General features: G+C 63.3%; 1 protein-coding gene across 1 annotated transcript in view; it reads right to left on the bottom strand.

The window, feature by feature from the left end:
* Positions 1–1,531: 1,531 nt before the first annotated feature.
* Positions 1,532–21,423, bottom strand: part of LOC136006612 (spectrin beta chain, non-erythrocytic 4-like) — a gene marked incomplete at both ends in the record, with an annotated part of 35,298 nt that continues 15,406 nt past the window's right edge. The window contains 20 exon segments of the mRNA XM_065664616.1: positions 1,532–1,789; positions 1,792–1,872; positions 2,241–2,310; positions 2,872–3,124; positions 3,127–3,283; positions 4,153–4,349; positions 5,265–5,349; positions 6,162–6,300; positions 7,080–7,702; positions 8,862–9,066; positions 9,164–9,294; positions 11,143–11,300; positions 11,303–11,420; positions 12,260–12,349; positions 13,247–13,456; positions 14,465–14,729; positions 17,491–17,624; positions 19,148–19,238; positions 19,327–19,529; positions 19,613–20,384. Coding sequence (XP_065520688.1) covers positions 1,532–1,789; positions 1,792–1,872; positions 2,241–2,310; positions 2,872–3,124; positions 3,127–3,283; positions 4,153–4,349; positions 5,265–5,349; positions 6,162–6,300; positions 7,080–7,702; positions 8,862–9,066; positions 9,164–9,294; positions 11,143–11,300; positions 11,303–11,420; positions 12,260–12,349; positions 13,247–13,456; positions 14,465–14,729; positions 17,491–17,624; positions 19,148–19,238; positions 19,327–19,529; positions 19,613–20,384 — 4,240 coding nt within the window.

Consider the following 21,423-nt stretch of genomic DNA (forward strand, 5'->3'; position numbering starts at 1 on the left):
TAACGGGGGGGTAATAATGGGGGGCAATAATGGGGGGGCAACAATGGGGGGGGCAACAATGGGGGGGAATAACGGGGGGGTAATAATGGGGGGCAATAATGGGGGGGAATAATGGGGGGGCAACAATGGTGGGGGAATAATGGGGGGGGCAATAATGGGGGGAATAATGGGGGGGGATAATGGGGGAATGGGGGGGGAGTAATGGGGGGCGGCAATAATGGGGGGAATAATGGGGGGCAATAATGGAGGGGGAATAATGGGGGGATAATGGGGGGGCAATAATGGGGGGAATAATGGGGCAATAATGGGGGGAATGGGGGGAATAATGGGGGCAATAATGGGAATAATGGGGGGGAATAATGGGGGGGAATGGGGGGGGCAATAATGGGGGCAATAATGGGGGGAATGGGAGGCAATAATGGGGGACCAATAATGGGGGGATTTGGGTGGTGAGGGTCAGGGAGGTCAGGGGGAGCCACTGGTGGGTCTCATGGGGGACCAGCTCCATTGATGGACCCCAACCCTTGGTGCCTCCTCTCCATTGATGGATCCCAACCCTTAATGAACCCTCTCCATTGGTGGGTGTCCTGGTGACCCTCCTCCATTGATGCGTCTCTTGATGACCCCTCTCCATTCATGGATCCCAACCCCTGGTGCCCCCTCTCCATTGATGGATCCCAACCCTTGGTGCCCCCTCTCCATTGATGGATCCCAACCCTTGGTGCCCCCTCTCCATTGATGGATCCCAACCCCTGGTGCCCCCTCTCCATTGATGGACCCCAACCCTTGGTGCCCCCTCTCCATTGATGGATCCCAACCTTAATGACCCCTCTCCATTGATGGATCCCAACCCTTGGTGCCCCCTCTCCATTGATGGACCCCAACCCTTGGTGCCCCCTCTCCATTGATGGATCCCAACCCTTGGTGCCCCCTCTCCATTGATGGATCCCAACCCTTGGTGCCCCCTCTCCATTGATGGATCCCAACCCCTGGTGCCCCCTCTCCATTGATGGATCCCAACCCCTGGTGCCCCCTCTCCATTGATAGACCCCAACCCCTGGTGCCCCCTCTCCATTGATGGATCCCAACCCTTAATGACCCCTCTCCATTGATGGATCCCAACCCTTAATGACCCCTCTCCATTGATGGATCCCAACCCCTGGTGCCCCCTCTCCATTGATGGATCCCAACCCCTGGTGCCCCCTCTCCATTGATGGATCCCAACCCTTAATGACCCCTCTCCATTGATGGATCCCAACCCCTGGTGCCCCCTCTCCATTGATGGACCCCAACCCTTGGTGCCCCCTCTCCATTGATGGATCCCAACCCTTGGTGCCCCTCTCCATTGATGGATCCCAACCCTTAATGACCCCTCTCCATTGATGGATCCCAACCCTTGGTGCCCCCTCTCCATTGATGGACCCCAACCCTTGGTGCCCCCTCTCCATTCATGGATCCCATCCCGTTGCCCCCTCCCCATCGATGCCCCCATCCCATTGCCCCCTCCCCATCGATGCCCCCATCCCGTTGCCCCCTCCCCATCGATGCCCCAGTCCCCTCGGACCCCGTTGGCCACCACCAACCTGTTGGAGGCCTTCTTGGCCCCGTCCTGCTCGTGCTTGCGCAGGAGGAAGCCCTCGTGGGTGACGGTGTGGCCGGGGGGGGCCGGCGGGGCCGGGGCGCTGCTGCCCTGGGCCGGGGCCGAGCGCGAGCGCCGCGGCTCCCCGGGGCCCTGCGCCGGGTCCTTGGGCCGCGGCCGCCGGCGCGGTCGGGGTCGGTCGCGGGCGCGGGCGCGGGGCGGTCCGGACGCGGAGGCCGCTCCGGTAGCGCCTCGGCACCGGGGGGAAGGCGAGGGGGGTCCCGGTCCCGGGGCTGCGGATATGGGGGGCACGGGGGGGGGATGGAGGAGGTGGGGGGGGACAGGGAAGGGGGACACCAAGGGGACATCAATGGATGCCAAGGGGACATCAATGGATGCCATAGGGATGCCAAGGGGACCCCAATGTGATGCCAAGGGGACATCAATGGATGCCAAGGGGATGCCAAGGGGACCCCAATGCGATGCCAAGGGGACACCAAAGTGATGCCAAGGGGACATCAATGGATGCCAAGGGGACACCAATGGATGCCAAGGGGACACCAAGGGGACCCCAATGCGATGCCAAGGGGATGCCACATGGAAGTGAAGGGAACACCAAGGGGACCCCAAAGGGGACTCCGAGGGGTCCCTCGCTCCTCACCGAAGCGGGCGCGGGGCCTCCCGCCTCCTTCTCCTGCAGCTGCTCCACGATGTCGGCCAGGGTCGCTTTGCTGTGGGGGGGCCGGGGTGAAGTGGGGAGACCCCGTCCAGCCCCGCTCCATCCCCACCCCCATCCCGGTCCCTCCCCATCCCCATCCCATCCCCATCCCTCCCCATCCCCATCCCCTCCCCATCCCCACCCCATCCCCATCCCCATCCCATCCCCATCCCCATCCCATCCCCATCCCCATCCCATCCCATCCCCATCCCATCCCCATCCCCATCCCCATCCCCTCCCCATCCCATCCCATCCCCTCCCCATCCCCACCCCATCCCATCCCCACCCCATCCCATCCCCATCCCCATCCCCATCCCATCCCCATCCCCACCCCATCCCCATCCCATCCCCACCCCATCCCCATCCCCATCCCATCCCCATCCCCATCCCATCCCCACCCATCCCCATCCCCATCCCCATCCCCATCCCATCCCCACCCCATCCCCATCCCCATCCCATCCCCATCCCCACCCCATCCCATCCCCATCCCCATCCCCATCCCATCCCCATCCCCATCCCCACCCCATCCCATCCCCATCCCCATCCCCATCCCATCCCCGCTCCCTCCCCTCACCCTTTGCCGTCGGGGCGCGCCTCGGGCTCGCTCGATTCCTGCCGCTCCAAGCGCCGCTCCCTCCGCTCCCGTCTCCGCTCCAGGAGCCCCGGCCGGGGCTCGGCCGCAGCCTCGGGCTCCGGTGCGGGGGGGTCCCCGGAGGGGGGCGGCTCCGAGGCCCCCGGCGAGCCCTGGACGCGGTCGCGCTGCGGCTGCAGCCGCTCGGGGCGCAGCTCCTGGCGCACGAGGCCCACGCGTGGCTCCGGCCCTGCCGGTCCCGGTCCCGATCCTGATCCTGATCCCGATCCCGATCCGATCCTGGTCCAGGTCCCGGTCCCGGTGCCGTTGGGGCCCCCGAGGGGTCCCCGGGGAACTTGCGGCTCAGGAGAGGGGTCGGGGGCTGCTTGGTCTGCTCGGCGCGGAGCTTCTCGAGCTGCGGGGGGGGGACACGGGTGAGGGAGGTGGGGGGGACGGGATGGGGATGGGATGGGGATGGAGATGGGATGGGGATGGAGATGATGGAGATGGAGATGATGGAGATGGAGATGGGATGAGGGTGGAGATGACGGAGATGATGGAGATAGAGATAGGATGGGGATGGAGATGGGATGAGGGTGGAGATGATGGAGGTGGAGATGATGGAGATGGGATGCGGATGGAGATGATGGAGATGGAGATGATGGAGATGGAATGAGGATGGAGATGTTGGAGATGTGATGGAGATGGAGATGATGGAGATGGAGATGGGATGATGATGGAGATGGGTTGGGGATGGAGATAGAGATGATGGAGATGGGATAAGGATGGAAATGATAGCAATGGGATGGGGATGGAGGTGATGGAGATGGGATGGGGATGGGGATGGAGGTGATGGAGATGATGGAGAAGGAGATGGGATGAGGATAGAAATGATGGGGATGGGATGGGGATGAAAATGGTGGAGATGTTGGAGATGGGATGGAGATGGGGATGGAGATGATGGAGATGGGGATGGAATGGAGATGGAGATGATGGAGATGGGGATGGAGATGATGGAGATGGGGATGGAATGGAGATGGAGATGATGGAGATGGGGATGGCACGGGGACGGGGATGGAGATGATGCAGATGGAGATGGGATGAGAATGGAAATGATGGGGATGGGGACGGGATGGGGATGAAGATGGTGGAGATGATGGGGATGGGATGGGGATGGAGATGACTGGCATAGGATGGAGATGGGAATGGGGATGAAGATGAGGGAGATGATGGGGATGGGGATGGGGATGTGATGAGGCCCGGGCTGCCCCGCGCTGCCCTCACCGTCGTGAGCCTCCTCAAGGAGCTGAACTTCTCCTCCCAAGCAGCGGCCGCCTTGCGGAAAGCCTCGTGGCGCCGGATGAGCTGCTCCACCTCGTCCACGCTGCTGCCCAGCTCCTGGCTCCGGAGCAGCGGCTCCTGCGCCGTCAGCCACGCGTCGGCCACCACGGCCTCCTGGGCGAACTGGTGCACCTCCAGCACTGCGGGGACCGCGCGCGGTCACCATCACCCGCGGCACCGCGGGTACCGCATGCAGTCACCAGCACCTCCAGTACCGCAGGTACCGCATGCGGTCACCATCACCTCCAGTACCACGGGTACTGCATGCAGTCACCAGCACCTCCAGCACTGCGGGGACCGCGCGCGGTCACCATCACCCGCGGCACCGTGGGTACCGCATGCGGTCACCATCACCTCCAGTACCACGGGTACTGCATGCAGTCACCATCACCTCCAGCACCACGGGTACCGCATGCAGTCACCATTACCTCCGGTACTACGGGTACCGCATGCGGTCACCATCACCTCCGCTACCGCGGGTACTGCATGCAGTAACCATCACCTCCAGTACCGCAGGTACCGCATGCAGTCACCAGCACCTCCAGCACCGCAGGTACCGCATGCGGTCACCATCACCTCCAGCACCGCAGGTACCGCATGCAGTCACCAGCACCTCCAGCACTGCGGGGACCGCGCGCGGTCACCATCACCCGCGGCACCGTGGGTACCGCATGCGGTCACCATCACCTCCAGTACCACGGGTACTGCATGCAGTCACCATCACCTCCAGCACCATGGGTACCACATGCAGTCACCATTACCTCTGGCACCGCGGGTACCGCATGCAGTCACCATCACCTCCGCTACCGTGGGTACCGCATGCGGTCACCATCACCTCCGCTACCGCAGGTACCGCATGCAGTCACCATCACCTCTGGTACTATGGGTACCGCATGCAGTCACCATCACCTCCGGCACAGCGGGTACCACATGCAGTCACCAGCACCTCCAGCACCGCGGGTACCGCATGCAGTCACCAGCACCTCCAGCACCGCGGGTACCGCATGCAGTCACCGTCACCCCCAGCACCGGCGCCCGCCCCACAGCGCACTCACTCTGCTGCAGCCACTCCCAGTGCTTGTCCCACGTCTCCAACATCTCCTTCTTCTTCGTGAGCAGCTTCTCCACGTGGGCTTTGATCTGGAGGGGTTGGGGCAACCGCAGTGGGTTGGGACCTCCTCAATGGGTTGGGGTCACCCCAATGGGTTGGGACCTCCTCAATGGGTCGGGGTCACCCCAATGGGTTGGGACCTCCTCAATGGGTCGGGGTCACTCCAATGGGTTGGAACCTCCTCAATGGGTTGGGGTCACCCCAATGGGTTGGGACATCCTCAATGGGTTGGGATCACTCCAATGGGTCGGGGTCACCCCAATGGGTTGGGACCTCTTCAATGGGTTGGAACCCTTCCAAATGGGTTGGGATCACCCCAATGGGTTGGGATCACCCCAATGAGTTGGGATCACTCCAATGGGTTGGGATCACCCCAATGGGTTGGGATCACTCCAATGGGTTGGGATCACCCCAATGAGCTGGGATCACTCCAACGGGTTGGGATCACCCCAACGAGTTGGGATCACCCCAATGAGTTGGGATCACTCCAATGGGTTGGGATCACCCAATGAGTTGGGATCACCCCAATGAGTTGGGATCACTCCAATGGGTTGGGATCACCCCAATGAGCTGGGATCACTCCAACGGGTTGGGATCACCCCAACGAGTTGGGATCACCCCAATGAGTTGGGATCACTCCAATGGGTTGGGATCACCCCAATGAGTTGGGATCACCCCAATGAGTTGGGATCACTCCAATGAGTTGGGATCACCCCAATGAGTTTGGATCACTCCAATGGGTTGGGATCACCCCAGTGGGTTGGGATCACCCCAATGGGTTGGGACCTCCTCAACGGGTTGGGAACCCCCCCAGTGGGTTGGGACCCGTCAATGGCTGCACCTCATCGGCCGCTGGGCTCTTGCTGAGCACGAGGCTCTTGCCCAGCTCCAGGCAGCTGGAGATGCTCTTGGCTCGGGCTTCGATCTCGTTCTTGATGCTCTGGTGGTCGCTCATCAGCAGCTCCACCGAGGAGACGTCCCTGCGAGGGGGGGACACGGTGAGGGTCTCCTTGTCCTTGGGATGGGGCCTTGGTGCCATGGGTGGGATGGGGCTTGGTGCCATGGGTGGGATGGGGCTTGGTGCCATGGGTGGGATGGGGCTTAGTGCCATGGGTGGGATGGGGCTTGGAGCCATGGATGGGATGGGTCCTTGGTGCCATGGGTGGGATGGGTCCTTGGTGCCATGGGTGGGATGGGGCTTGGTGCCATGGGTGGGATGGGGCTTGGAGCCATGGATGGGATGGGTCCTTGGTGCCATGGGTGGGATGGGTCCTTGGAGCCATGGGTGGGATGGGGCTTGGAGCCATGGGTGGGATGGGGCTTGGTGCCATGGATGGGATGGGGGCTTGGGGTGGGAATTGGGTCCTTGGATGGGAATTGGATTCTTGGGGTGGGAATTGGATTCTTGGGGTGGGAATTGGGTCCTTGGGGTGGGAATTGGGTCCTTGGAGTGCAAAACGGGTCCTTGGGATTGGGAGTGGGTCCTTGGGATGGGACGTGGTCCTATGGATCAGACGTGGTCCTTGGGATGGGACATGGTCCTTGGGGTCAGACGTGGTCCTTGGGATGGAATTGGATTCTTGGGGTTGGGAATTGTGTCCTTGGGGTGCAAAATGGGTCGTTGGGATTGGGAGTGGGTCCTTGGGATGGGACGTGGTCCTAGGGGTCAGACGTGGTCCTTGGGATGGAATTGGGTCCTTGGGGTGGGAATCGGGTCCATCCCCCCCCCGTCCCCCCGTCCCCCCCCGTCCCCACCAACCTGGGCTTCTCCCCGGCTCCCATCTGCTGCAGGACCCCGTCCATCCACGCGGCCAGGTCCCTGGCGGCGGTGAGGAAGCGGCCGCGCTCGGCGACGCCGGCCACGTGCAGGCGGCAGCGGTCGCAGGCGCCCAGCAGCTCCTTCCAGGCGCGCAGCACCTCCTGCTCGCGCGCCGCGATGGCCTCGGCGTTGTCGCCGGCGTAGAGGGTGCGGAGCTGCGCCGCCGCCTCCTGCAGCCGCCGCACTTGGCTCACCAGCACCTCCACGTCGTGCTCGAAGGCGCCCAGCGCCCGTTGCAAGGCGCCGGCGGCACCGCGGCCGTCACGGGCCGCCAGCTCCGGCAACCGGCGCCGGCGCTCCTCGATGAGCGCCAGGAGCTCCTTGCAGTCGTTGAAGAACTTGTGGAGCTCGTGCGAGGCCGCCAGCATCTGCGCCCGCGTCTCCATGAGCTCCAGGAGCTCGGCCCACGCCTCGTTGACGCCGTCCTTCCACTCGGCAATGGTGGCGGCGTCGGCGTGGCCGTAGTCGATGAGCTCGTCCACCATCTGGTTGAGCGCGGCGATGCGCTCCTGCCCCACGCTGCCCGTCTCGCTGGCGAACTCCAGGAACTTCTCCTGCAGGAGCTGCGGGCGTTTTTGGGGGGGGGGGGGAAGGGGTGAGAGGGGGGAAGAGGGAGAGGGATGGAGATGGGAAGCACTGGAGGGAGCTGGGATGGTGCCCAGGACGATGCATTGATGGTACCCAGGATGGAGCTGGGATGATGCCCAGGATGAAGCATTGATGGTACCCAGGATGGAGCAGGAACGATGCCCAGGATGGAGCAGGGATGATGCCCAGGATGGAGCTGGGATGATGCCAGGATGAAGCATTGATGGTACCCAGGATGGAGCAGGGATAATGCTCAGGATGGAGCAGGGATGATGCCCAGGATGGAGCAGGGATGATGCCCAGGATGGAGCATTGATGGTACCCAGGATGGAGCAGGGATGACGCCTGGGATGATGCCCAGAATGAAGCAGGGATGGTGCCCAGGATGGAGCAGGGATGATGTCCAGGATGGAGCAGGGATGGTATCGAGGATGGAGCAGGGATGATGCCCAGGATGATGTATTGGTGGTACCCAGGATGGAGCAAGGATGGTGCCCAGCATGGAGCAGGGATGGTGCCCAGGATGGAGCAGGGATGATGCCAGGACGGAGCTGGGATGGTGCCAGGACGGAGCTGGGATGGTGCCCAGGATGGAGCTGGGATGGTGCCAGGAAGCCCAGGATGGAGCAGTGATGATGCCCAGGACAATGCACTGAAGATACCCAGGATGGAGCAGGGATGGTGCCCAGGATGGAGCAGGGATGGTGCCTGGGATGGAGCAGGGATGGTGCCCAGGATGGAGCAGGGATGATGCCCAGGACAATGCATTGATGGTACCCAGGATGGAGCAGGGTTGATGCCCAGGATGGAGCAGGGATGATGCCCAGGACGATGCATTGATGGTACCCAGGATGGAGCAGCGATGATGCTCAGGATGGAGCAGGGATGACGCCCAGGACGATGCATTGATGGTACCCAGGATGGAGCAGGGATGGTGCCCGGGACGACCCCCAGGACAATGCCCTGACGCTGCCACCCCCACGATGCAGCCCTGACAGCACCATCACCCCCAGGACCCCTGTCAGGAGCAGCGCCCACACCAAGACCCCCCTCTGGTCCTGCACCACCACCATCGCCCCCATCCCATCCATCCCGGTGATACCCCCCCCCCCCGAACCAAGGACCCCATCTCACGGTGACGTGCTCGAAGTCCTGGCCCAGCTCCGGCGACCCGGCCACCACCTCCTTCTCGGCGATCCAGTGCTCGAGCTCGTCCACCTCGCGGTTGAGCTGGTAGAGCCAGTACTGCTGCTCCAGCTTGGCCTTGCGCTCCTCCACCAGCTCCTTCAGAGACACGTACAGCCGGTCAACCTGCGACTGCCGCCTGCTGACCTGTTCGCTGGGCAAGGGACACAGCGCCCGGTGAGCGCCCGGCACCCGTGGGTGCCCCGCTTTGGGCCTGCCGGGGATGGGGGACCCCCGGAGCTTCACCCCACCTTTGCGGGTGGCCGAGCTCCAGCAGCGCCCGGCACTGGCGCGAGAGCTGGGCGATGGTTTCCTCGTAGTTCTCCACCGTCTGCTCGGTCAGGAGGTGCTTCTTGAGGAGCTGCAGGGTGCTCTGCTCGTCCTGGGGGGGGCAGAATGGGGGCACGGGGCGGGGGGGGTACAGGTGGGCTCCTATGGGCCGCTGGAGGCGTAGGGCCGTAGGGTGGGGTGGGAGGTGTTGGGTGGGATGGGAGCTATAGGGTGCGATGGGATCCATAGGGTGAGATGGTATCCATAGGGTGGGATGGGAGTCATGGAGTGGGATGGGAGTCATGGAGCCATAGAGTAGGATGGGAGCCATAGGGTGGGATGGGAGTCATTGGATGAGATGGGAGTCATGGAGCCATAGAGTGGGATGGGAGTCATGGAGTGTGTCTCCCCCCATCCCACCCGTCCTCCTGAGCCCTCCATGTGGTCCAGGTCCACCCGCATCCCCCACCCCATCCATCCTCCTGAGCCCTCCACTTGGGCCATGAGCATCCTTCATCCCATCCATCCTCCTGCTCTCTCCACCTGCATCCCCCATCCCATCCATCCTCTTCAGCTTTTCATGTGGTCCATGAGCATCCTTCATCCCACCCATCCTCCTGCACTCTCCACCTGCATCCTTCATCCCACCCATCCTCCTGTGCTCTCCTTGTGGTCCATGAGCATCCTTCATCCCACCCATCCTCCTGTGCTCTCCTTGTGGTCCATGAGCATCCTCCATCCCATCCATCCTCTTGAGCTCTCCATGAGCATCCTTCATCCCATCCATCCTCTTGAGCTCTCCATGAGCATCCTTCATCCCACCCATCCTCCTGCACTCTCCACCTGCATCCTTCATCCCATCCATCCTCCTGCGCTCTCCATGTGGTCCATGAGCATCCTTCATCCCACCCATCCTCCTGTGCTCTCCACCTGCATCCTTCATCCCATCCATCCTTCTGTGCTCTCCACCTGCATCCTTCATCCCACCCATCCTCCTGCACTCTCCACCTGCATCCTTCATCCCACCCATCCTCCTGTGCTCTCCTTGTGGTCCATGAGCATCCTTCATCCCACCCATCCTCCTGTGCTCTCCTTGTGGTCCATGAGCATCCTTCATCCCATCCATCCTCTTGAGCTCTCCATGAGCATCCTTCATCCCATCCATCCTCTTGAGCTCTCCATGAGCATCCTTCATCCCACCCATCCTCCTGCACTCTCCACCTGCATCCTTCATCCCACCCATCCTCCTGCGCTCTCCATGTGGTCCATGAGCATCCTTCATCCCACCCATCCTCCTGTGCTCTCCACCTGCATCCTTCATCCCATCCATCCTCCTGTGCTCTCCACCTGCATCCTTCATCCCATCCATCCTCCTGTGCTCTCCTTGTGGTCCATGAGCATCCTTCATCCCATCCATCCTCTTGAGCTCTCCATGTGGTCCATGAGCATCCTTCATCCCACCCATCCTCCTGCGCTCTCCATGTGGTCCACGAGCATCCTTCATCCCACCCATCCTCCTGTGCTCTCCTTGTGGTCCATGAGCATCCTTCATCCCACCCATCCTCCTGCGCTCTCCATGTGGTCCATGAGCATCCTTCATCCCACCCATCCTCCTGAGCCCTCCACTTGGTCCATGAGCATCATTCATCCCACCCATCCTCCTGTGCTCTTCTTGTGGTCCATGAGCATCCCTCATCCCACCCATCCTCCTGCGCTCTCCATGTGGTCCATGAGCATCCTTCATCCCACCCATCCTCCTGCGCTCTCCATGTGGTCCATGAGCATCCTTCATCCCACCCATCCTCCTGCGCTCTCCATGTGGTCCACGAGCATCCTTCATCCTCCCATCCTCTTGAGCTCTCCATGAGCATCCTTCATCCCACCCATCCTCCTGCGCTCTCCATGTGGTCCACGAGCATCCTTCACCCCCCTCATCCTCCCCCCCCACCCCGGTGTCCACCTTGCCCTTGTCGTCGCTCATGAGCAGCAGCTCCTGCTCGCCCAGCCAGGCCTCCACCTCGGCCACGTCGCACTTGTACTGCTCCAGCTGGAAGGCGGCGTCCAGCGCCTGCTGCCGCCGCTCCGCCTGCTCCTGCAGCTCCCCCCACAGCGAGCCAGGCGCTCCAGCAGCCGCCGCACGCCCTCGGCCTCGGGGCTGCGGATCGAGGCCACGGCCCCGGCGCGCTCCAGGACCTCGGCCACGCGCGGGCGATGGACCTGGATCTCCCGGCGCAGGGTCTGGGGTGGGGGGGACGACACAGGTTAGGAGGGGGGGTTAATGGGGGGGGGTCAATGGAGGTGATGATGGGGTGTCGATGAGAGGGTTAGGGTTAGGGTTAGGGTTAGGGTTATGGGTTAGGGTTAGGGTTATGGGGGGGTCAAGGGGGTGTCAATGGGGGGTCAATGGAGGTGATGATGGGGTGTCGATGAGAGGGTCAATGGGGGGGTCAAGGGGGGTGTCAATGGAGGTGTCAATGGGGGGTCAATGGAGGTGATGATGGGGTGTCGATGAGAGGGTTAATGGGGGGGTCAAGGGGGGTGTCAATGGGGGGTCAATGGAGGTGATGATGGGGTGTCGATGAGAGGGTCAATGGGGGGTCAAGGGGGGTGTCAATGGGGGGTCAATGGAGGTGATGATGGGGTGTCGATGAGAGGGTCAAGGGGGGGTCAAGGGGGGTGTCAATGGAGGTGTCAATGGGGGGTCAATGGAGGTGATGATGGGGGGTCAATGGAGGTGATGATGGGGTGTCGATGAGAAGGACAATGGGGGGTCAATGAGAGGGTTAATGGGGGGGTCAAGGGGGGGTCAATGGAGGTGTCAATGGGGGGCAATGGAGGTGATGATGGGGGGGCAATGGAGGTGATGATGGGGGGGCAATGAGATGGTCAATGGGGGGTCAAGGGGGGTGTCAATGGGGGTCAATGGGGGTGTCAATGGGGTGGGTCAATGGGGGTGTCAATTGGGGGTTCAATGGGGGGTCAATGGGGGTGTCAATGGGGTGGGTCAATGGGGGTATCAACGGGGGGTCAATGGGGGTGTCACTGGGGGTGTCGATGGGGGGGTCAATGGGGCTGACCTGGTTCTTCTTGATGAACTGCTGCACCGTCTGCAGGTTGGTACCGTGCTCCTTCAGCGTGGCCAGGGGCAGGCGGTCCTGCACCCACAGCTGCGGGGGGGCAACGGTGTCATCCTGCTCCCATCCCCATCCAATGCCCATCTGCATCCTCAATTTCATCCCATCCCAATCCTCATCCCATCCCCATTCTCATCCTCATCCCATCCCCATCCTCTTCATCATCCCTTCCCCATCCCCACTCCATCCCCATCTCCATCCTCATTCCATCCTCATCTTCATCCCCATCCTCATCCCATCCCACCCTCATCCACCCCCATCTTTATCTCCATCATCATCCCATTCCCATTCCTATCCTCATCCCCATCCTCATCCTCATCCCATTCCCATCCTCATCCTCATCCCATCCCCATCTCCATCCTTATCCTCATCCTTATCCCATCCCCATCTTGATCCCCATCCTCATCCCATCCCCATCCTTGTCTTCATACTCATATTCATACTCATCCCATCCCCACCTCCATCCTCATCCTCATCCTTCTCTCATCCCACCCCCATCTTTATCCCCATCATTATCCCATTCCCATCCCCATCCTCATCCCCATCCCATCCCCATCTTCATCCCATCCCCATCTTTATCCCCATCCCATCCCCATCCCCATCCCATCCCCATCCCATCCCATCCCCATCCCATCCCCATCCCATCCCCATCCCATCCCCATCCCATCCCCATCCCCACCCCATCCCCATCCCATCCCCATCCCCACCCCATCCCCATCCCATCCCATCCCCATCCCATCCCCATCCCATCCCCATCCCATCCCCATCCTCATCCTCATCCTCATCCCATGCCCATCCTCATCCCCATCCCCATCCTCATCCTCATCCTCATCCCATCCCCATCCCCATCCCATCCTCATCCCATCCCCATCCTCATCCCCATCCCATCCCCATCCCCATCCCATCCCATCCCGCCCCCCCGGCACTCACCATCTCGTCCTCCAGCTCGTGGCTGACCTGATGGACCTCTTTGGAGGCGAGCAGGATCCTCCGGCGCTCCTTGAGGGGCTCGATGAGGCGCACGATGCGGGTGCCCACGGCGCTCGGCCGCTCGGCCACCGCCGGCACCGGCAGCGCCGCAGCCTGCGCCTGCAGCTGCCCCACCTCCTGGCACCACTCCTGCACCTGCGTCTCCATCGTCTGCAGGGACCACCACAAGGACCCCATAGAGCGGGGGCCCCATAGAGTGATGGCCCCATAGAGCAGGGTCCCCATAGCGAGGGGTCCCCATAGAGTGATGGCCCCATAGAGAGGGTCTCCATAGCGAGGGGTCCCCATAGAGTGATGGCCCCATAGCAAGGGGGCCCCATAGCAAGGGGTCCCCATAGAGTGATGGCCCCATAGAGTGATGGCCCCATAGCGAGGGGTGCCCATAGAGTGATGGCCCCATAGAGCAGTGTCCCTATAGCAAGGGGTCCCCATAGCAAGGGGTCCTCATAGCAAGGGGTCCCCATAGAGTGATGGCCTCATAGAGTGATATCCCCATAGACTGATGTCCCACATAGAGCGGTGTCCCCATAAAGTGATGTCCCACATAGAGTGATGGCCCCATAGTGATATCCCCATAGAGTGATGTCCCACATAGAGCCGGGTCCCCATAGAGAGTGGTCCCTTTAGAGTGACGGCCCCATAGACTGGGGTCTCCATAGCGAGGAGTCCCCATAAGAGTGATGTCCCCCATAGAGTGATGTCCCCATAGAGCAGTGTCCCCATAGAGTGATGTCCCCATAGAGCAGTGTCCCCATAGCAAGGTGTCCCCATAGACTGATGTCCCCCATAGCGAGGGGTCCCCCTAGAGTGATGCCCCCATAGAGATGTCCCCCATAGAGTGATGCCCCCATAGATCAGTGTCCCCATAAAGTGATGCCCCACATCGAATGGGGTCCCCATAGAGTGATGCCCCCATAGATCAGTGTCCCCATAAAGTGATGCCCCACATCGAATGGGGTCCCCATAGAGTGATGCCCCCATAGAGCAGTGTCCCCATAAAGTGATGCCCCACATCGAATGGGGTCCCCATCCCTGTCCCCATCCTGGTGCAGGTCTTGGTACCCATCCCACCTCTACGTGTTCGAGTTGGTGTCCCCCTCCCCCCCCCCATCCCCCATCCCCCCCCCATCCCCCCCCCCCATCCCCATCCCCCCCCACCTGCAGCCGCTCCAGCTCCCTGCGCACCCCGCGCAGGTCCCGCACCGGCCCCGCTCCGCCCAGGTCCCTCTCGAGCCGCCCCAGCCGCTCCTCCACGGCCGCGCAGCCCCGGGCCAGGCGCTCGGCGGCGGCCGCCTCGGCCAAGCGGCGGCTCCGGGCCCGGCTCGCGGCCTCCAGCTCCGCCCAGCGCCGCCGCAGCTCCTCCAGCTCCGCCCGCAGCGCGCCCGCAGCCTCCGGGTGGCGCTGGAGCAGAGCGGCCCCTCCTGGGGGGGGGGGGGGGGGGGTCAGGGGGGGGGGGCAACGGGGATGGGGGGGGGGCAATGGGGATGGGGGGGACCCAATGGGGATGTCAGGGATGGGGGGACCAATGGGGATGGGGGGACCAATGGGGATGGGGGGATCAGGGATGGGGGGGACCAATGGGGATGGGGGGACCAATGGGGATGGGGGGATCAGGGATGGGGGGGACCAATGGGGATGGGGGGGGCCAATGGGGATGGGGGGGGCAGGGATGGGGGGGGCCAATGGGGATGGGGGGGTCAGGGATGGGGGTCAGGGATGGGGGGGGCCAATGGGGATGGGGGGGGTCAGGGATGGGGGGGACCCAATGGGGATGGGGGGGGTCAGGGATGGGGGGGACCCAATGGGGATGGGGGGGGTCAGGGATGGGGGGGGCAATGGGGATGGGGGGGGTCAGGGATGGGGGGGTCAGGGATGGGGGAACCCAATGCGGATGGGGAGGGTCAGGGGGGGCAGCAACGGGGGGGGGGGGCAATGGGGATGGGGGGACCCAATGGGATGGGGGGGTCAGGGATGAGGGGGTCAGGGATGGGGGGGACCCAATGGGGATGGGGGGGACCAATGGGGATGGGGGCGGTCAGGGATAGGGGGGACCCAATGGGGAGGGGGGGGACCCAATGGGATGGGGGGGGGTCAGGGATGGGGGGGACCCAATGGATATGGGGGGGACCCAATGGGGATGGGGGGGGTCAGGGATGGGGGGGGTCAGGGATGGGGGAACCCAATGGGGATGGGGGGGCCAATGGGATGGGGGGGGTCAGGGATGGGGGGACCAATGGGATGGGGGGGGCAGGGATGGGGGGGACCCAATGGGGATGGGGGGGGTCAGGGATAGGGGGGACCCAATGGGGATGGGGGGGGTCAGGGATGGGGGGGACCAATGGGGATGGGGGGGTCAGGGATGGGGGGTCAGGGATGGGGGGGGCCAATGGGGATGGGGGGGTCAGGGATGGGGGGGACCCAATGGGGATGGGGGGGGTCAGGGATGGGGGGGTCAGGGATGGGGGGTCAGGGATGGGGGGGGCAATGGGGATGGGGGGGGTCAGGGATGGGGGGGTCAGGGATGGGGGAACCCAATGGGGATGGGGGGGGTCAGGGGGGGCAGCAACGGGGGGGGGGGGCAATGGGGATAGGGGGGACCAATAGATATGGGGGGGACCCAATGGGGATGGGGGGGGTCAGGGATGGGGGGCTCAGGGATGGGGGGACCCAATGGATATGGGGGGGACCCAATGGGGATGGGGGGGGGTCAGGGATGGGGGGTCAGGGATGGGGGGGACCCAATGGGGATGGGGGGGGCCAATGGGGATGGGGGGGGTCAGGGATGGGGGGGACCCAATGGGGATGGGGGGGGTCAGGGATGAGGGGCAGCAATGGGGATGGGGGGGGTCAGGGATGGGGGAACCCATTGGATATGGGGGGAACCCAGTGGATATAGGGGGGACCCAATGGGGATGGGGGAACCCAATGGATATAGGGGGGACCCAATGGGGATGGGGGAACCCAATGGATATAGGGGGAACCCAATGGATATAGGCGGGACCCAATGGGGATGGGGGAACCCAATGGATATAGGGGGAACCCAATGGATATAGGCGGGACCCAATGGGGATGGGGGGGAGGCAATGGGGATGGGGTGTGGGGGGACCCCATGTAATGGATATGGGGGGGTCAGGGATGGGGGGACCCAATGGGGATGGGGGGGTCAGGGATGGAGGGACCCAATGGAGGTGGGGGGACACAATGGATATGGGGGGGGACCCAAAGGATATGAGGGGGGTCAGGGATAGGGAACCCAATGTGGGGGGACCCCCAATGGATATGGGGGGGTCAGGGATGGGGAACCCAATAGACGAGGGGAGGTCGGGGGGGGGAACCCAATGGGATGGGGGGACCCCATAGAATGGGGTGGTGGGGACCCAATGGATATAGGGGGTCAGAGATGGGGGACCCAATGGGGGGTGGGTCAGAGATGGGGGACTCAATAGATATGGGGGGGGGGGTCAGGGATGGGGGGGACCCATTGATATGGGGGGTCAGGGGTGGGGGGAGCCAATGGATATGGGGGGGAACACCTAGTGAACTGGGGATGGGGGGTCAGGGTTAGGGGGACCCCATGGAATCGGATGTGGGGGGACCCCCATGGAATTGGGGTGCAGGGGGGTCAGGGTTGGGGGCACCCCATGGAATCGGATGTGGGGGGCCCCCATGGAATTGGGGTGCAGGGGGGTCAGGGTTGGGGGCACCCCATGGAATTGGATGTGGGGGGACCCCATGGAATTGGGGTGCAGGGGGGTCAGGGTTGGGGGCACCCCATGGAATCGGATGTGGGGGGGCCCCCATGGAAAGGGGCTTGGGGGGGGGGGGGGGTCCGGGTTTGGGGGGATGGGGATGGGGGGGGGTTCCCCATGGAAGGGGGGGGGACCCCAGGAGCCGTGGGGAGCGCCCCCTGGTGGAGGGAGGCCGCGGGTTTGGGGGGGGGGGGGGGGGAAGCCGGGGGTGGGGAGTGGGGGGGGGGGGGCAGGGAATGCACCGAGAAGGGGGGGGGGGATGCAGGGAAACGCAGCAAAGGGGGGGGCACAAACACCGCATCCCCCCCCCCCCAAAACACCCCCATGGTTGAAGCCCTCCCCATCCCCATTCCCCCCCATCCCCATTCCCCCCCATCCCCATTCCCCCCCATTCCCCCCCATTCCCCCCCCCCATCCCCGTGTCCCCCCCCCACCTTCTCAATCTTCTCCAGCCACTCTTTGCTCTGCGCCAGCTCGGCCAGGAAGCTCTGATGCCTCATCCAGGGTTTGGGGGGGTCCCGGGGGGGGTCCCCGGCCATCAGCACCTTCTCCTGGATCCACTCATCCAGCTGGAACGGGGGTGGGAAGCGGAGCGAGGGAGGCAGGGAACGGGGGGGGGGATGTGAGGTTGGAGGCCTCCCCCCCCCCCAAAGGGATCCCCACAAGGCTCAGGGGTTGGGGGGGGGGGGGGGGGGCAAGGATGACGCGGTGGGGATGGGGATGGGATGGGATGGGGATGGGGATGGGGATGGGGATGGGGATGGGGATGGGGATGGGATGGGGATGGGATGGGATGGGGATGGGAAGGGGATGGGATGGGGATGGGATGGGGATGGGATGGGGATGGGATGGGGAAGGGATGCGGCTGATGGAGGGGGAGGCTGATGCTGAGGATGCCGCCGGCGGTGCTGAGGGCGGCCCCGGCGCGGTGCTGCGGTGCCGCTGCAGCAGCGGCTGCTGCATCCGAGCGCCCGGTAACTGCGCCAGGAAATCCCGGCGAGCGCGGCCGGATGCAGCCGGGAGGAACCGGGAGGAACCGGGAGGAACCGGGAGGAAACGGGAGGAAACGGGAGGAAACGGGAGGGAGGCGGCGTGGGGGGTGGGATGGGGATGGGATGGGGATGGGATGGGGCCGGGATGGGGCTGGGATGGGGCCGGGATGAAGCCGGGATGGAGCCAGGATTGAGCTGGAATGGGGCTGGAGTATGGATGGGATGGGGCTGGAATAGGGCTGGGATGGAACCGGATGGGGCTGGAGTAGGGCTGGGATGGAGCCGGGATGGGGCTGGAATAGGGATGGGATGGAGCCGGGATGGGGCTGGAATAGGGATGGGATGGAGCCGGGATGGGGCTGGAATAGGGATGGGATGGAGCCGGGATGGGGCTGGAATAGGGATGGGATGGAGCCGGGATGGGGCTGGAATAGGGATGGGATGGAGTCGGTATGGGGCTGGAATAGGGATGGGATGGAGCTGGGATGGAGCTGGAATAGGGATGGAATGGAGTCAGGATGGGGCTGGAATAGGGCAGGGATGGAACCGGGATGGAGCTGGAATGGGGCTGGAGTATGGATGGGATGGGGCTGGAATAGGTCTGGGATGGAGCCGGGATGGGGCTGGAATAGGGCTGGGATGGAGCCGGGGCAGCTCCCAACGGGACCCCCCCAAGATGCTGAGGAGCTTCCGGGGACACCCCTGGACCAACCCCCGCCCCCCCCAGATATGGGTGATCCCAGCCCCACTGCCATGGGGACACTGGGATGGTGGGAACGTGGACATGGGGGACACCAAATGGGGGGACACCAACAGTGGGGGTCACCAAATGGGGGGACATGGACATGGGGGACACGGACATGGGGGACACCAACACTGGGAGACACCAGCACTGGGGAGACACGGACATGGGGGACACCAAATGGGGGGAAACCAACATTGAGGGTCACCAAATGGGGGGTCACCAACATTGGGGGTCTCCAACACTGGGGGTCACCAAATATGGGGACAGGGCCATGGGGGTCACCCCCACCACCACCACCAGCCCCCCCCCCCCCCCAGCCCAGCCCCACGGCGCGGGTCCCGGTGCCGGTGCCTACCTGGTGGCACTCCTGGAGGAACCTCAGCAGCTCGAGGTGCTCCTGGAGCCTCCGCGCCCGCTCCTGCGCCAGCTCCTGGTTCCGCTGCCTCCTACGGGCGCCCATGGGGGACCCCCCATCACCGAGGGGATCCCAACGCGTCCCCCAACGCCGGCGCCCGGGTGCTCGACGGCACCTACTTGGCTCGGAGCCGCTCCGTGGCCTCGGCCGCGCGCTCGCCGTAGAGGCCGCCCTGGTGCCGGAGCCTCTCCCCGGTCTCCAGAACCCCTTGGACCCGGTGGTTGTGGAGCTCCATGGTGGTGCCGAAGTCTTCGTGCTCCCGGATGGCGCTGCCGACCCCTTCCACCGAATGCGGCAGCTCCGCGCTCACCAGCGCCGCCTCCTGGCCGGGCGATGGAAGCGCAGGGTCGGTGCCCTCCGTCCCCGCTCCCTTCCCTGCCCTCCGGCCTCCGCGCTCGCCTCTACCTGGTGACCGAGGATGCTCTCGCATCGCTGCACGTCCCTTAGGAAGAGGTGGAAGACGTGGGCCTGGAGCAGCGCGTCCCGGCGCGCATCCCAGCTCCGCAGCAGCTCTGCCCATCCCGCGTCCAGCTTCTGCACCCATTGCCGCAGGGACAGGTTGGGCACCTCGGTGCCCTCCACGGCCAGCAGCTCGCTGGCGGCTTGGATGCGAGCAAAGTCGTCCCGGTGCCCGTCGATCTCCTCCTTGAGGGCCCCGTGGCGGCTCAGCATGGCCTCGGCGGCCGCCAAGCTCGCCGGCGCCTCGTCGTCGGCCGCGGCCGCTTGGGTCTTCACCAACCAGGCGAGGAAGGTGTCGAGGTCGTGGATGAAGGCTTGGAGGCGCCCGGCAACGCTCAAGGAATCCTCGCATCCCTGCAGCGCCCGTTGGAGCCCGTCCCATTCCTCGTGGATCTCCTCGAAGGGCACCAGGATCTCCAAGGCGCGATCCGGGTAGGAAGCGGCCAAAGCTTCCCCTTCCCGTTGCAGCTCCAGCAAGCGCGGCTCCAGCACCACGAGCGCCGCCTCCATGGTGGAAAGGCGCCGTTGCAAGGCCAAGATCCCTCCGAGGCCGTCGCCGGTGCCGGCGCCGGTGCCGGAGCGCGTGGCCTCGATGGCTTTCCGCTTGTCGCGCACCTGGGCCTTCACCTCGGCGCACTCCAGGAGGTGGTTCTGGATCTGCAGCACCGAGCTCAGTTGGGTCTTCTTGGTCTCCACCAGCTCCACCACCCGGTTCCACCTGTGGGGAGCCGGCACGGCCATGGCAGCGCTTGGGGCGTCCCATAGGGTTTGGGTTGGGGTTGGGTTGGGTTAAGGTTGGGGTTGGGTTAGGGTTGGGGTTGGGGTTAGGGTTGGGTTAGGGTTAGGGTTGGGGTTGGGTTGGGGTTGGGTTGGGATTGGGGTTGGGGTTAGGGTTGGGTTAGGGTTGGGTTAGGGTTAGTTTTAGGGTAGGGTTAGGGTTAGGGTTAGCATAGGGTTAGGGTTAGGGTTGGGTTAGGGTTAGGGTTGGGTTAGGGTTAGGGTTGGGTTAGGGTTAGGGTTAGGGTAGGGTTAGGGTTAGGGTAGGGTTAGGGTAGGGTTAGGGTTAGGGTTAGGGTTAATGTTCAGGTTATGGTTAGGGTTAGGGGTTATGGTTATATTTAGGGTTATCGTTTATAGTTATGGTTAGGGTTAGAGTTAGGATTAGTGTTAGGATTAGGTTTAGGGGTTAGGGGTAGGATTAGGGTTGGGTTTAGCCTTAGGGTTTAGTGTTATGGTTAGGGTTATTTTTAGGTTTCGGGGTTAGGGTTAGGAGTTAGGGTCAAGGGTATTGTTAGGATTGGCATTAGGGTTAGGGTTAGGATTGGGGCTAGTGTTAGCGGTTAGGATTAGGGTTAGGATTAGTATTAGGGTTAGGATGAAGACATGGGTTAGGGTTAGGAATAGGTTTAGGATTATGGTTAGGGTTAGGCATTAGCGTTATGGTTAGGGTTAGTGTTAGGATTAGGCTTAGTGTTAGGGGTTTGGAGTTGGGGTTAAGGAACTGGATCAGTGTCAGGCTCAGGGTTATTGATAGGGTTGGGGTTCCCGTTCGGGTTATGGTTATGGTTAGGGTTAGGGTTACGTTTAGGGCTAGCGATGCCGAGACAGCCCCGCGTTGGAGGCGATGGCACGGTCCCCATCCCATCAAAGGGACCCCAAACCCGGTTGGGATCCAGGTTTGGCATCACCAAGAGTCCCCAAACCCGGTTGGGATCCAGCTTTGGGCATCACCAAGAGTCCCCAAACCCGGTTGGGAT

Source organism: Lathamus discolor, unplaced genomic scaffold (genome assembly GCF_037157495.1).
Source record: "Lathamus discolor isolate bLatDis1 unplaced genomic scaffold, bLatDis1.hap1 Scaffold_328, whole genome shotgun sequence".
In the NCBI taxonomy this organism is placed as follows: domain Eukaryota; kingdom Metazoa; phylum Chordata; class Aves; order Psittaciformes; family Psittacidae; genus Lathamus; species Lathamus discolor.